At 33.0% G+C, this 14,725-nt stretch overlaps 1 protein-coding gene across 12 annotated transcripts in view; it reads left to right on the top strand.

The window, feature by feature from the left end:
• The first annotated feature begins 3,029 nt into the window (after positions 1 to 3,029).
• Positions 3,030 to 14,725, top strand: part of LOC145967444 (zinc finger and BTB domain-containing protein 6) — a 33,986-nt gene continuing 22,290 nt past the window's right edge. For 3 of the 12 annotated variants that reach the window (XR_014437426.1, XM_083092337.1, XM_083092336.1), the window contains exons 1-5: positions 3,036 to 3,668; positions 4,024 to 4,218; positions 4,321 to 4,518; positions 4,610 to 5,108; positions 5,211 to 5,270. Coding sequence is in view for 11 of the 12 variants with exons in the window: in XM_083092337.1 (XP_082948463.1) it covers positions 4,033 to 4,218; positions 4,321 to 4,518; positions 4,610 to 5,108; positions 5,211 to 5,270 (943 nt within the window). In the remaining variant the exon portion in view is untranslated. Of the gene's footprint in view, positions 3,669 to 4,023; positions 4,219 to 4,320; positions 4,519 to 4,609; positions 5,109 to 5,210; positions 5,271 to 8,307; positions 8,456 to 8,485; positions 8,554 to 10,291; positions 13,239 to 13,755; positions 14,723 to 14,725 lie in introns of those variants that run through there. The other 9 variants (XM_083092334.1, XM_083092338.1, XM_083092340.1 and 6 more) reach the window with 9 other exon arrangements.

A 14,725-nucleotide genomic window follows, 5' to 3' on the forward strand; every position in this document is an offset into this window, starting at 1 on the left:
TGATCTTAAATTGCTTTTTAAGATTCCGTTTAATTAGGAAAATAGTTATATTCCAACTTACTTAAGACGAAATATAAGAGTAAATTATGAATATCGGCCGTAGTTACTGGTAGGGTCAGCCATGCCGGACAAGTCGAAGGGGAAGAGTCAGACTAATAGAAATACCAAAATTATATAAATATTATATTATCTTAATATTTTTGAATAAAATGAAAGAAAAAGAGACAATAATCGAGAAAATAGAAAAAGGCAACTACAATGATTTGAATATCTATACCTGAGAACAAAGAAAGTATTCCGATGGACTCCATAGGAAGGAATAAGCATGACAAGTGATGGTAATCTTTATGATGTTAACACAAAGGAATACAATAAACCATAATAATCCAAGAACTCGAAGAAGAGAATATATTGGATAGAAATGCATAGTGATTGGAAATGATTAGAAACTAAAAGACAGTATGCATACAACCTATTTTAATTAATAGTAATTAATAGTAATACTATTTGTTATGTGTCAATGGGGGTAACATTAATACCCACACTGTCTTTTTGTATAATGTACTTTATTGTTGTTTTATTATGAATATATAGAAAACACGTATGAAAGAAATGATATTTAAACGTATCGCTTAGAGGCACTTCGCCTTGTCTCGTTAAACGTATCGCTTAGAGGCATTTTGCCTTGTTTCATTAAACGTATCGCTTAGAGGCATTTTGCCTTGTTTCTTAGTCGGACCACGACAACGCCTTGGGAATGTTTTCCTGAGTCGTGGTTCACACACATGTAACGTATCGTATTGAGTGTTCTCTGTTCGGCTTTTTAGTCCGTACTGACGAGCTGAGCCTCTGCGCTCAGCTCCCCACCACTTATTATTTCGTGAGTTCGCTGGACCTTGCTATTACGTGTATCGTAAACGCGTTGAGGCCTATAAACTCGCATGAATGTGTGTGTGTATGTGTTTATTTTTCTCGACTAAGATATATATCGTGCACGACGTCGCATTCCACATAACACTATTTTGTAATTATATTAAATTTTATAATTTAGTACATTGTATTATATAAAGTATTAAATATATAAAGTATTAAGCATAAAAATATTATGCTGGTATGAAAATTATAATAAAAATATATAAATAATATATAAATAATTATAATAAAAATATATAATGTTGACTATATTAAAATGGAACATATGAATTCTTTATATTTTATATAAAGGAAGAGATATTTAAAATATTTTGCAACATCTATATTTTTCGAATCTTAATTATAAAAAAACTTTAGAAAACTTTAGAAGAATCAGTGATTAATTTGACAAATTCTATACATATATTAATAATGAAATTTTTAAATAATTAAAAAAATGATTGATAAATATCGAAGATCAGTTTACTGCTAAGATTTATAGAAATACGGTTAAAAATGTTTTTATCCCACAGCAGGCATTTTGTGTTTTGTAAATAAATATATATAAATATGACAATGAATATAGAAAAATATTTATTTCATCTTTGAACATTATATTGGAAGATTACAGTATCTTTCGCGATTGAATAATTTATTTACTATCAATTTATATACATGTGTCTTGCTATACAGCACTGGCATGGTGCTACCGGCATTTTGTGCACATAGGAACAAAACCAGAAATTGTGCACATTGGCCCATATTCTGAATCCTCTTTTATCGATAAAAGTGCTCCTAAAAGCGGCCTGTAGCCAATCAGAAGGCTTATATGCCACTTTTAGAGGCACTTTTATCGATAAAAGAGGATTCAGAATATGGGCCATTATATATTACCCTCTGAGAACATTCATGAACATTGGCTTTGTAATTCATGTCCATGTTTTCAATGTCCATAGAAGGAATATCGCTTTCAGGGATCATCTAAAAGCAGGCCATGAGATCTCTCAAGCCTGGGAGTCAATTGTGTATCACATTATTGAGTGAAAATTACAAAAGTGAGCAAATTTACTAGATATTGACTAATGAAATTATAAATATTCTAGTACATTTGCTCACTTTTGTAATTTTCACCAAGTTGTGTGATACACAATCGACCCCCTGAATTCATAGTCGTTTCTCAAATCTTAAGCCTCGTCTACAATGAGTCGTAAATTGACCAACTACAGTTGATTATTCTGAGAAATAATAAACTGTGATTGGTCAATTTGTTTACGACTTACAACTTGCGACCCATTGTAGACGAGCCTTTAGATCTAATTTCCAATCTCAAATTTCAGCTATGGACCTATATTATATTCTAATATAATTTTTTATAATTAGAATATTTTATATTATATTCTAATATAAATATTCTAATATAAAATATTCTAATTATAGGTCCATGGCTGAAATTTGAGATTGGAAATGAGATCTAAGATTTGAGAAATGACTATGAATTCGGGCCTAAAGCCTTGTGTCCACGATGCTAGAAATCGGCCCGAGTCCTCGGATCGAAAAATGTGTAGCCAATTAATATGCAGTTTTTACGAAAAGGCAGCAATTTCATTGGCTACACATTTCTCGGTCCGAGAACTCGGACCGATTTCTAGCATCGTGGACACAAGGCTTAAGGGCTTCCGCACAAGGTGTTCCGTATCGCATTACGTTACGTTAAGTATAGATCGTAAATTTAACTCCGTACGTAAAATTAAACTTCAGTCAACGCACGTAAAGACATGTCTTTACGTTACGATTTCTTCTGTGCGTTGACTGAAGTTTAATTTTACGTACGGAGTTAAATTTACGATCTATACTTAACGTAACGTAATGCGATACGGAACACCTTGTGCGGAGGCCCTAAGTCTTCTCTCTGGTACACATTGCTTATTATCAGTGCGAGTTCTGATTCGCCTTCTGCTTTTCTGTTTCCCGCTTTTCTGCCAAGGTGTGAATGCGCCCTAATATCTAACTATCTACCAATTGTCAACGGTCAGAGTTCCTAGAAGGAACCAAACGCGCCTCGACCAATGAACGTGTGACGCAGGCGCAGTTTCGCGGCCGCTAGCGGGACAAAAAAGCGTGGTGGGAGGGGAAGAGGGTGGTAGAATCTCCCCGCGCATCTCATACGCATATTCCCGTACTGAAAATGGCCGCCAGCTGTCATTCGCCTACGAAGTGTGGCTTGTTGTGAAGGAACACGACGCGAATTCGGCGCAGGACGGTTCTCCGGGCGCGCAGGACGCCGCGAGAACGCGATGCAATTACGTAACGACGCGCGGCTCGCTGGCTGAGATCGAACGCGATCGCTTGATTGAGATAGAAAGAGAGTGAGAGAGAGAGAGAGAGAGAAAGAAATATCGAGTGCGGATAGAGGAGAGCGGGGAAACGAGAATAGAAGTATACGACGCGCTAACGACGGGGTCCCCTACGGTGTTGCTTCGACGGTGTGCCATAGTGCCATGAAAGTGTAACCAGTTCGGCTGTTTACAGTTTTTATTTTATGCCAAGTGCGCCGTGATTAGTCTGGAGCTACGCGGGTTCGACGGTGCGGCTGATCGTCCTCCTCCTCCTCCTCCTCCGTCTCTTCCACCTCGAGTCGCTCGCCGCGCGAATCGGTCTCGCGACCGCGTTCTAATACCGTTCACTCGTGCCGTTGCGATACGAGACTTCCTCAGGATTTCTCTCGATTTACATTCTACACCCTGAGAAAAGCCAAGGTAGGATTTCATTTAACGCGAAATTTTCCTTGAATAATCTTCCGAATATTATTACTCCGTTTGCGTCGAGAGAGATGTTTATTTGACTTAACGAATTTTTTGCCTCATAGCGATATCCGTATTCTGTCTTATGTTGAAGCGATAGCATTTTAATACATATATGCTCCCAGATACTAAATTTCTTATGAAATATTATTATAATCAATGTAGAATGAAAGTAATAATTGCTTTATATTTATAACAAAAGGGAGACGATATTACTATGATTATTCTTATTTTAATCTTTCTGCGATAAAAACTTGCATATTACGATTTGAATAATCTAACGAGAAATTGACGAGAATTTTATTTTCAGGAAAGCAGCATGGGTTCCAGCCAACAATTCTCTCTTAGATGGAATAATTATTTAAAACATATTACTTGTGCTTTTGACACATTAAGGACAGATGAGGACCTCGTAGATGTCACTCTGAGTTGCGAAGGCAAAAGGATTAGGGCGCATAAAATGCTTTTGTCAGCATGTAGTACATACTTTAGAGATTTATTTAAGGTAAAGTACTTGTAATTTATGATACTTGTTATTTATTTGGCTTATTACTTGTGCATTTCAATACAAATATATCTTTTACAATGATTGTTCATTATATTATAGGAGAATCCATGCCAGCATCCTGTCATAATATTCCGTAATGTAAAATTTGATGATTTGGCTGCCTTGGTAGATTTTATGTATCAAGGCGAAGTAAATGTTGTCCAGGAACAGTTAGCAAGCTTTCTCACAACAGCAGAACTTTTAGCGGTACAGGGTCTTACAGATGGCACAGGAAAGGATAACGATAGTTTAGTAGAGGTAAGATATAAAATGATTTAAAATCATAAGTAGACTATAGGTAAAATATAGATATTTAATAGATGTTATATATATTTTATATTATTTTTAGGATGACATAGAAATTCCCAATGAGCCTGAAGTTCAACTGCAGAATGTTTCTGGCAAATCCACAGGAGATAGTAAGAGGAACAAGTCACCATCCTCTCCGATGCCATATCATGCCATCGAATTGCAACCCGAAGTGCCGCCAAACAAAAGAAGAAAAACTCGAGACAGTACGAATGCGAATACGGAAAAGAATTCAGGGAATGCGAAGGATTCCGAAGGAAAAACGTTGGAAAATCAGACTGGCCCGGGTTCTGATCCCGTTGAAATAATCCCCCTTATGCCGAGTTTAAAACTGGAGATGCCTGAATACCTGGAGCAAGATGGTAGCAGCTGTAGTTACGAGGATCAGAGTATAGGCGACAATGCACTCAATAAAATTACAATAGACGACACATCATCGAACCCGCCTGATCACGAACAGAAGCCCGACATCAGTCAAACGTTTTACTCGAGTCAATCGACATCAGATGGTTTGGATGGCAAACATCAAACAGATGTTGGTAAGTATCTTTGTACATGATAATTTCTTAGAATTTTCAATATTTCTTATTGTATGCATTTTTATAAATTTTCAACATGCATTTTTTTTGTTTGTTTGTTAGGACACCTACTTTCTAAACCAAGTACCTCAGGAGAAAGAGTAACACAGGAAGCAGTACAAGGTGAGTGATTATTCATTTTATAATATGATGTAGTCTGTTGTGTTGCCATTATGAAATATATATATATATATATGTACATGTGTAATTACAATATAGAATTACAATAGACTTGACAAATTAATATTTATTATAGATTATTTTCTTATTAAATTTTCAAAAATTGGTATTTATATATAATTTAAGCCATAATTTAAAATGTATTATTAAATTAAAAACTATAAATTGTAATTAGAAAAGAAACAATTTCTTGATCTAAATTTATATTTCACTGCTTGTAGTTACTGAAATTATTATATAAAATAATATACATGTACACATAGTAAATGGCAATGCACATACATCAAAGTTTTGTATCCACACATGGTCCACGATATAAAGAAATTACACAATTTTTCTTTATTATTTAAAAAAGCACATCTATATACATTTAATATATTAAATGATGTTATAAATTATAAATAAATTTTATACATTAATTGCAATATAAAAACTACTTTTTCATACACAAAACTACATTCTAACTTCTATGGTGATGGATTAATTGCATGTATTGTGGGTACAAAACCAAAATAATATAAATACCTTGATACATGAAGCGTTAGTATATACAGCTGTTACTTAGTTTCATGGATTAAGGTTTTGTAACAATTTCTTAATAATGATAAGAAGAAAGACGGGTTTTCTTCTTATTGTGATATATTGTGATCTATTAAGTTTGAGGGGTAGTTAGTTGATTTGAGTCTCACATCAAACTGTGCGATGGTTTAGTAGTCAGTGCAGCTTTGCATCACTTATATGCATACAACAAAAATTATATATATATAAATAAACGAATTAAGTTAAATCTGAAGGAAATTTTAAAATTTTCAGTGGAAATATTTATTATTACTTTACAATGATAAAAGTATTTGAGGGTTTATTCATAATTTTCTTTCATCTTTAGATTTGATCCTCGTTAATATAAGAAAATATTTAAAAATAGTAAAGAATTTGAATAATGAATTTGAATAAATTTATACAAAATTTTATAAAAATAGCATCATATTTTATCGCGCGTATGTAATATAATACATTTATCAAAAATTTATTAGATTTTGCTATGCTCTATAAAACATTGTCGATGCTATTTAATTTTTGGTATGATTATTCCTTGCACTGAATTTAATGAAGTTGAATTCGCAATCTTATAAGCGAATATCTAAACATTTATATTTATATTAATAATTTACATGATATACATTTCCTATTATGGAAAGACTATTTTTCTTTCCAAGATCATATCGAGATTTACATCTTTAGTGTACAGAGTGCATGGTGTTTTGGATGTAAATGTATGGTACAGGCACTCGGGTGTAGGTTGAATTGTAGATACTAGTAAGCATTGCCAAGTGCTGTATGTGTGCCGACAATCATCAACATTCCTTTTTTTTTTAATAACTTGATTAAAGCCACCACTATATTCCTCATGCGCACTAACTGTAAGCATATTTCTGTGTATATACTAAAAAAGAAAAAAATACCTTTTGATGCTGGTTCGAGAAAATTTCTTCAGAAAAACATCCAATTTGTGTGTATGGCGCGAATTTCTTTACACGTACACACACATACACACACATGTACACACAATTTATTTGCATGTAATGTTAATCTTAAATACGAATATTGATTTTTGAACATTAAAATGAAACGCTGTGAGTCACATTTATAGAATTAGTATGTGCTGCAAGAAATCAATATATGTGGAAGATCTTTCTATTACATTATTTTACAAATAATTTAAGAAATTATTTGCTTAAACAATATTTATTTTTTTTAATAAGTATTGTAAATCTATGTTCTAAATATCCTAAATAATATTCCTCCGATAAATAAACATCTTTAAATTAAAATTTTATGATTTGATAATTTTTCAAGTTTATATAATATTTTAATTATTATATTAATATAACATATTTCTGTTTTAAAATTTATTCACAAAATTTATGTTTAATTAATGTTTAATTAATTAATAATTTATGTTTAATTAAAAAAATAGTAATATATAAACTTTTATCGAATGAGAAACAATATTTTTTTAGAGATTTTAAAATAAAGTAATTTTAATACAATTGTACAATATAAGTTGACTAATAGTATTTGTTATTAAAATTATTCGATTTTGAACATAATTGTGAATTTTGCCTTCGAATCGGGGTTTTTCTGCGATCTCAGCATCTCTATAAATATAAGAATCGAATAATGTTACGTAAAACTTGTAACATGTAGCGATCGTTATTTTATCGCGATATACTTTCGCATAATCTCTTAAAATATAAACTAATAATTTTGAAATAGTCAGATGGTGGTGGTACTCTGGTGACAGTGGCATGCGTGTAATCTTTTCTTAATATTTGGTAACTTAAAATCAATTCTTTTCCTCCTTGTATGCAACAAACTCTATATGGCAAATATGGGTGCGTGTGGGAAGTACGGCGATCAGATTGAATCGATACTCCTCCAAAATCCGTTATTTTCTGGTATTATTGTTTATTTTAAAAATTAATATTGACATATTTTCGTATGATTATACAAGAAATCCAAGCTCTAAAATATCGCAAAATAAGATTACATCAGCAGATGCAACATTGCGCATACATCAAATTTAAAACACATTTTATTTTATTATAAGATTATCTTAAGATATATATATATAAATCTAAGTTTATATTAATAATTTTCATGTTTATACAATATATATACATTCACGAAAATACAGAAATACGAATAATATATATTCGAGAAAAAGATGAATTTGTCTTATAAAAAATAAATTTTATGAAATTGTGAAATATCTGCTAAAAGAAAAAGTTTGAGATTTTTATATTATATTATCTAGATCAATGTGTCAAGTTTCTTCTTATTTCTTATAAATTTCATTAGTCAATTAAAAAATATAGATTGCAGATTATTACGCTTCGTCAATTTAGTAAAACGCGTTTTTGTCTATTATTAATAAATTATACAGATAAACACTTGCATTAAAATAATTTGGTTGTAGTAAACAATCGACAAAAATTTTATGGAAACAAGAAATGTGAATCAAAATTAATAACGGATTTAGGAAGACTGTCGACGTCCGATATGACATTTTTCTTGAAAATTTCACGTGTCTAAGAATTGTGGAGGAATATTTCTTGACCAGACTTAAAATTTTTTGATTGCCAATATGTGTATAGCCGCTGAAAAAGAAAAAAGAGGAAAGACAAAAGAGAAAAGAGAGAGAGAGAGATGAATATTTTGACAGGTAGGTAATCTAAGAAATCTCAACGATTGTTATAAAGCAGAAGCATGAATTAGCTAGTAGAGAGTCATGAAGACATCAAAAAGCTTGTTCCTTCATTGTTCAAGTGCTAATGTTATTATCGTTTACTGCATCTGATAACGTGCGACCGGATTTGCGTTTCGCCTCGATTCACATACATGCGAATGTTTTAATTCGCTAAATCGCAATTGTAAATCAATTTATAAACACAGAATGAACTGCGGATTGCATTTATTAAATATTTCGAATTTTAGAGCAATCAAAAGCATATTATGCGGCTTGGAATTAGAAAGACAAATGTTTAATATTATCTATTCTTATGCTATTAAATTGTGTAGGATCGACATAGATAAGAGTAATTCGATAGAACGATTTAATATTCTTTAATATTGTTTAATGTTTATCTTCTTTCTACTTTTAAATCATGGATGACATATTTATTGCTGGTTTATCTACTTCCAAGTCTTTATTATCATTCGTTTCTCTATTCCGATTTCTCATTATGTTTGAGATTCGTTTCGTTGATATGCGGTCGATAGTTCTGTGGCGTTTCGAGATTCACACATCGTTGCTGAAGAAGTCGATGAAAAATCAAACACACGGGATGATGAGTGCTTGTATGAGAGAGTTTGCGTTTCACACTTGTAAGAGTGAGCCAATTCGTAATTTGTCCTATCGAAAAACGAATAATATCAACGATGAATATGATAAAGATGATCGACGCGCGACTTTCCTATCCACAATAGAAGCAAATTCGTCGAGGTATTGATCTTTCGCAAATTGCGCAGCAGGAGGTTGACGAAGACATTCACCGTCGAAAAACACGAGAGGCTGGACACGTGAGTCAGCGAGCACCTTAATAAATTATAAGTAATCAGCGTCCTTATATCATCGACCGCACGAAAAAATTCCTCTATCGAAGAAGATTTTATTGATGATCGTTAATGATCGAGAGAAAAGGCAGTCTTCTTCGGAAGCTCCTGCGACGAATAATGAAACTTTCGAAGACTAATTGACAAAAGAGATCTAAATTACTCTTACCATTATTTTTGTTTATTAGAGAAATAATCTCGATGAAAAGATTAGATGAAACGATCGAGAGATTGGTCAAAAGAACAAATCCTGGAACGACTCGAAATTGCTATTACATTATAATCCACTTGGCTTCATAATGAATCCATAATCAATCCAAGCATATGTAAGACAGTCAACCAGATCAATATAAGGGGAGTGTAAAAAGAAAAAAAAAAACATCGCGTTAACTCCTACAAAGAAAGGAATCATCAGAACGATGCAAAAATCCGCACATTGAAACTAGCACATGGCAATGTTATTATATACGTCATAATTCGCGCGATGTAAAAAAAAAACAACGACCGCGGCGAGAAATAAAACCGATGGTATGTCAAGTCACCGATGACACACGCTGTAGACACAGCTTTCTAGCGCCTGCTACTGCTGATGCTGTGATTATGGGATTATTGTGGTAGGTGCTGGGGGTTGGTGCTGTTGCTGCTGCTGCTGTTGCGGTTTCTTGTTGTTGTCCGGGGGATGATGTACACAGACAGGTCTTTTTTTGTCGTTGTATAACTATATTTAACCAATGGTTGCCTCTGCATGCCCCTACCGCGCCTATTACCTCTTACAAAACTGACTAACCCGACACAGCCCGACAGTGCATTGTGTTTGTTGTTGGCCACAACACTGTGTTTCTCTCTAGGAGGGTTTACGTACGTATCTGGTCAACCGCATAGCCTCAGCAAAGCAAACGGCCACGGGAAAGTGTGCGTGCACTGCAAGCAGCGCGGCATGGTAACGTCACGCGGCAAACTCAGGCAAACCCGCTTCAAATGCTGGCCCTGCAATGCCTGTTTGTGCCGTTGGCCATGCTTCGTCGATTATCACAAAATGCGCTCGATCCCGCATATTCCGCCCCCATAGCACCAACCCCATCGTAGCGCCTCGCCGGCAGCGAAAAAGGACTAACGTTCCGTCCGCCCCGCGATCGGGCCAAGCGCGGTGAAAATCGGTAGAAAAGAGACATCCTCGATATAGCTTCACCGAGAGAGAAAGGGAACGAAAGAGCTTTGATTAACTTTGTATGTTCACGCGATGCACGCGAGTCTCGTGCTTCTTTTATGCAGGTGGGCTCTCGGTATATGTAATATCGCATATAGAACTGAGCCATCGGATTTAGCATGGGACGAATTAATAAGGAACATTTGTTAAAATTTTGTCTGAACTTTATTTCAATTAGAAATCCAATGAAGTTCCCAGTGAAATTGTTACATCGCAGCAAGTCTGTATTACGTCAATTATGTTAAAAATGTTGTCTTTTTTTAAAGCCTTGAACGCGATGACAATTTTTTTTTTTTTTTTTTTTAATAGAAATTTGTTATTCGTGATTAATGTGCATTTTCATTAACATTTTGTACATAGAGGATATACTTTTCGGATTTTTAAGATATATTTATTAATACTTTATCCACATAGATTCTTCTTTTAATTTGGATTTTTACATCTCTCCCATGTTAGGTAATATATATTCCATATAAGGTATTTATTAATTGCTGAACTAATTAACTCGCGATTATAAAGGTAATAACATTAGAGTTGTCTCTCTCTAATATATATGATGGAGATAAAACGTTACGTAATTATTAATTAATTTGTTAATTACGTAACATTTCATGCGTGCAATATATATATATGTATGTATATGTATATTGTTATATTACTAAAATTATACTATGGACATATCGATTATTGCGATAATAGTCGCATAACACTTTGAACAAACCATGATATTTGACGTGATGCTGCGCTGTAAGTTACATGAGATTATTGTTTTACTCGCTTGAGAGTTCAGTCGAAATTAATTTGACATTATTATGTCCGAAATTTTTATAAAATGCAATGTGATATTTTAATATTTACACGAAAAATTGAACATATGAAAAAAACGATAAGTAATTACGTAATTATAAAATAAAACGGTAGCAATTTCGGTCAAATGATATAAGTTATTGAAAACTAGTATAATAATACCGTAATGATAAGAAATAAAATGTGAATTATTGAAAAATCATTAATTTTTAATTTTTTTTTATATTTATACTTTTTTATATTTATATTTATTATTATATTAGAGAATATTAATAAATCTCTCTTTGTTTCTCTCTACACTTTGTTTTGCGGTAATTTGACCATAATTGTCACTGTTATATGTTATTATTTAATATTGAGATATTACGAATTTGGAGAAATGCAAAGAATTATAAGTGACTCAATTTATGGCGAAGTAAAATCAATTTAATTTCGACTCTTTCCGTAAGACTGTTATATTTAGCCTTATCAATACAAATATTGATTATTCGTTAGTTTTATCGGTCACGTGTACCGTGCGGATATACGTTATTTATTCAGGATCTCGTACAGAATAACGTTACCGTAAGGATTTGTAACCGTTCATTAAGAAAATGTTAAGTACAAAGAATAGAATAATTTTCTATCCAATAAGAAAGATTAAAGCAGCTATCATGATTTAATTACATTTGTAGGATAGTCTCCAAACTTGTACAGTATGTAACAAATGTAATATTTTTTAAATTAATCTGATGCATTTTATATTCTTTGCATAATTCCGCGGATCTCTTAATAGGATAGGATCCGGAATTTTACATTAACATCATACTTATAAGATAAATCACATACTCTTCTACAATATAATCATTTGCAATATTATAAATTATTATAGACTGATATTTTTATTACAACATTTATTATTTTCTCCATTTACATAAAGTTTAAAGAGCGAACGAGTTGAATGTTTTCTGTCATTATTTTCTTTCTGTCTCTCTTAAAAATTCTAATCCAGTATAGTTATAGAAAATATTCGAAATGGACATTTATTTCAATTAAGAGATTGTATTTTATTATAATTCCTCTTGACACACAAATAATAAAATAACATTTCTTGTAATTTTATACAAGAGATTAAAGAAAAATTTTTACAAGATTTTTCTTCTTTTAAAGATTGTTTTGAAAATATTTAATTTCAAAGAGAGTTTGTCGCGTCCTGGAAAATTAATGCGCAAGCAAAGAAAATGAGATTTTCTCGAGGCAACTTTTTTAATAAAATGATGGATAATTATTAAAGCAATTTGTGAAATAAACGAACGAAAATAAACGACGAAGCAACATATTAATAAAAATATTATACAAGCTATAGCCTCAAGAAATCTATGCTTTAGATCCATATTATTGAATGTTTCGGTCAAAATCGTGAGGAATGAATCCTTCTTTGATATTTTCGACCGCCTGGGGGTTTAACGAGCTTCTGATCTTTCTTCAATGGTGTCGTGTGTCTTCTATTTCCTCTGTCTGACCTGATTAGGCTTGCTCTACTAGCTTGCGCTTATTACGCACTTTGTAGAAAAAGGGCGTGTAGAATTAACGAGGAGAAATGAGACATAATATCGCCGTCTTGCAGATATTTGAAAGCACTTTTTATTTCGTTTGATCTTGTATCTTTTATACAAAAATTATATTACCTATATGCATTGCAATAAAATATTTTTATATAAACATCTATCAAGTATATATTATAATGAAATAATACAAATATATATATTTGTATTTATAAATGAAATTATACTTATATTTATAAGCAAGGAATTTTCCAGCATTAATTAAATATTCTTTACGATAATATAACATTGGAATATATATTTTCATCATATAAAATAAAAAAAAGTATTATTTAAAAAAAAATAGATGCTAGTCATGGATAAAATTTAGATTTTATTTTACCGGAAAATCTACAAATTAGTTCTTTTGTACAATAAAAGCGAAATTATTACATTACTCTTAAATTTTAAAAGACAGCATCCAGAGTCAACAGCTCACTATCAGACATAAACCATGCCAAGTGCTTTCAAATCTTTAAGACAGTCGCGATGGTGGTGAAATTTTTCTCTTCGACAATCAACCAGGCAATTTTTCAAGGGATAGGTATTAGAGCCTAACTTTCTCGAACAGAACACGATTGGTTGTCGATGAAGGACATTCGCGCTATCAATTAGCCCCCGATTTGGTATCCAGAAAGACGAATTCACGCGTGCGCGCCAGCATTCGTGGCTAACAATGCGTGGTGACGTTGTGTGTTTGTTGTTTTCTTTGTAGAGCGAGCCGCGGGAGACGCCGCCGCGGGTGGCGACGACGACGACGCCGACGCCATTTCTGCCAGCGGCGTCGCCGAGCTCGTCCCGGACGACGATTACGGTCAGTCCGGCGCTGCGGCGGACGCCGGCCTCTTGTTTCGCTGTAGAATTTGTTGGAAGGGTTTCAAGCACCCGATGTCGTTGACACTGCACAAGGATTTGCACACAGGCCAGACCAGGTGCCCGATTTGCCAGCGCATCTTCAGTCGAAGTTATGACATGAAAGCACACTTGCTGCGCATCCACAAGCGTCAACACACGTTCAGTGTGTTCGATGCAAAATCGAACTTTCGAAAGTGATGATGACTCTCTTTTCCCCTCTCCCCCACCCCCCCGGGCTTCTCTTCCAGTTTCGATTTTCGTTTCTTCACGACAGTTTTATATGAAATATCTCATTGCCGCGAGAAAATATTGTAATGGCAGATTTTTTGTGGTGCTTATGTTAGCCAAAATTAGCAGATGTATTTTAAGAGTACTTGAAGAAGTGAAAGTTTAAGAAGATATAATTAAGTTTCAACATAGCGTAAATAATATAATACACAAGGATGTACTAGATTAGTTTCAAATGGAATTTAACAGAACTTAATTCTTAATCTGATGTGTTTGCTGTCAACACACTTTTCAGAATTGACGATAGCACACGAAATTAAAATATAATATTAAACATATAACGTCAGTAATTGAGAATGAAAGGACAAGCGAGAGATGTACTCTTATTCATTATAAAACGGACAGTAAAGTTATGCTTAAAAAAGAAAAAAAAAGTTAAATAAATTTACTTATCTAGCCAAAAATTCTAATGAGTCGCAACAGTATTAATTATATTAGGCCAAGTGAGACAGTATTTCAATAAAGTCGTGCAAAAATTAATCCTCGAGTTAAATATACAGAGCATCCACTGACATATAATAGTGTGATATATATGTCTGTTG

The sequence above is a fragment of the Camponotus vicinus genome, unplaced genomic scaffold, assembly GCF_025532165.1.
Source record: "Camponotus vicinus isolate PSW18456_S1 unplaced genomic scaffold, iyCamVici1.0 SCAF_2, whole genome shotgun sequence".
Classification (NCBI taxonomy): domain Eukaryota; kingdom Metazoa; phylum Arthropoda; class Insecta; order Hymenoptera; family Formicidae; genus Camponotus; species Camponotus vicinus.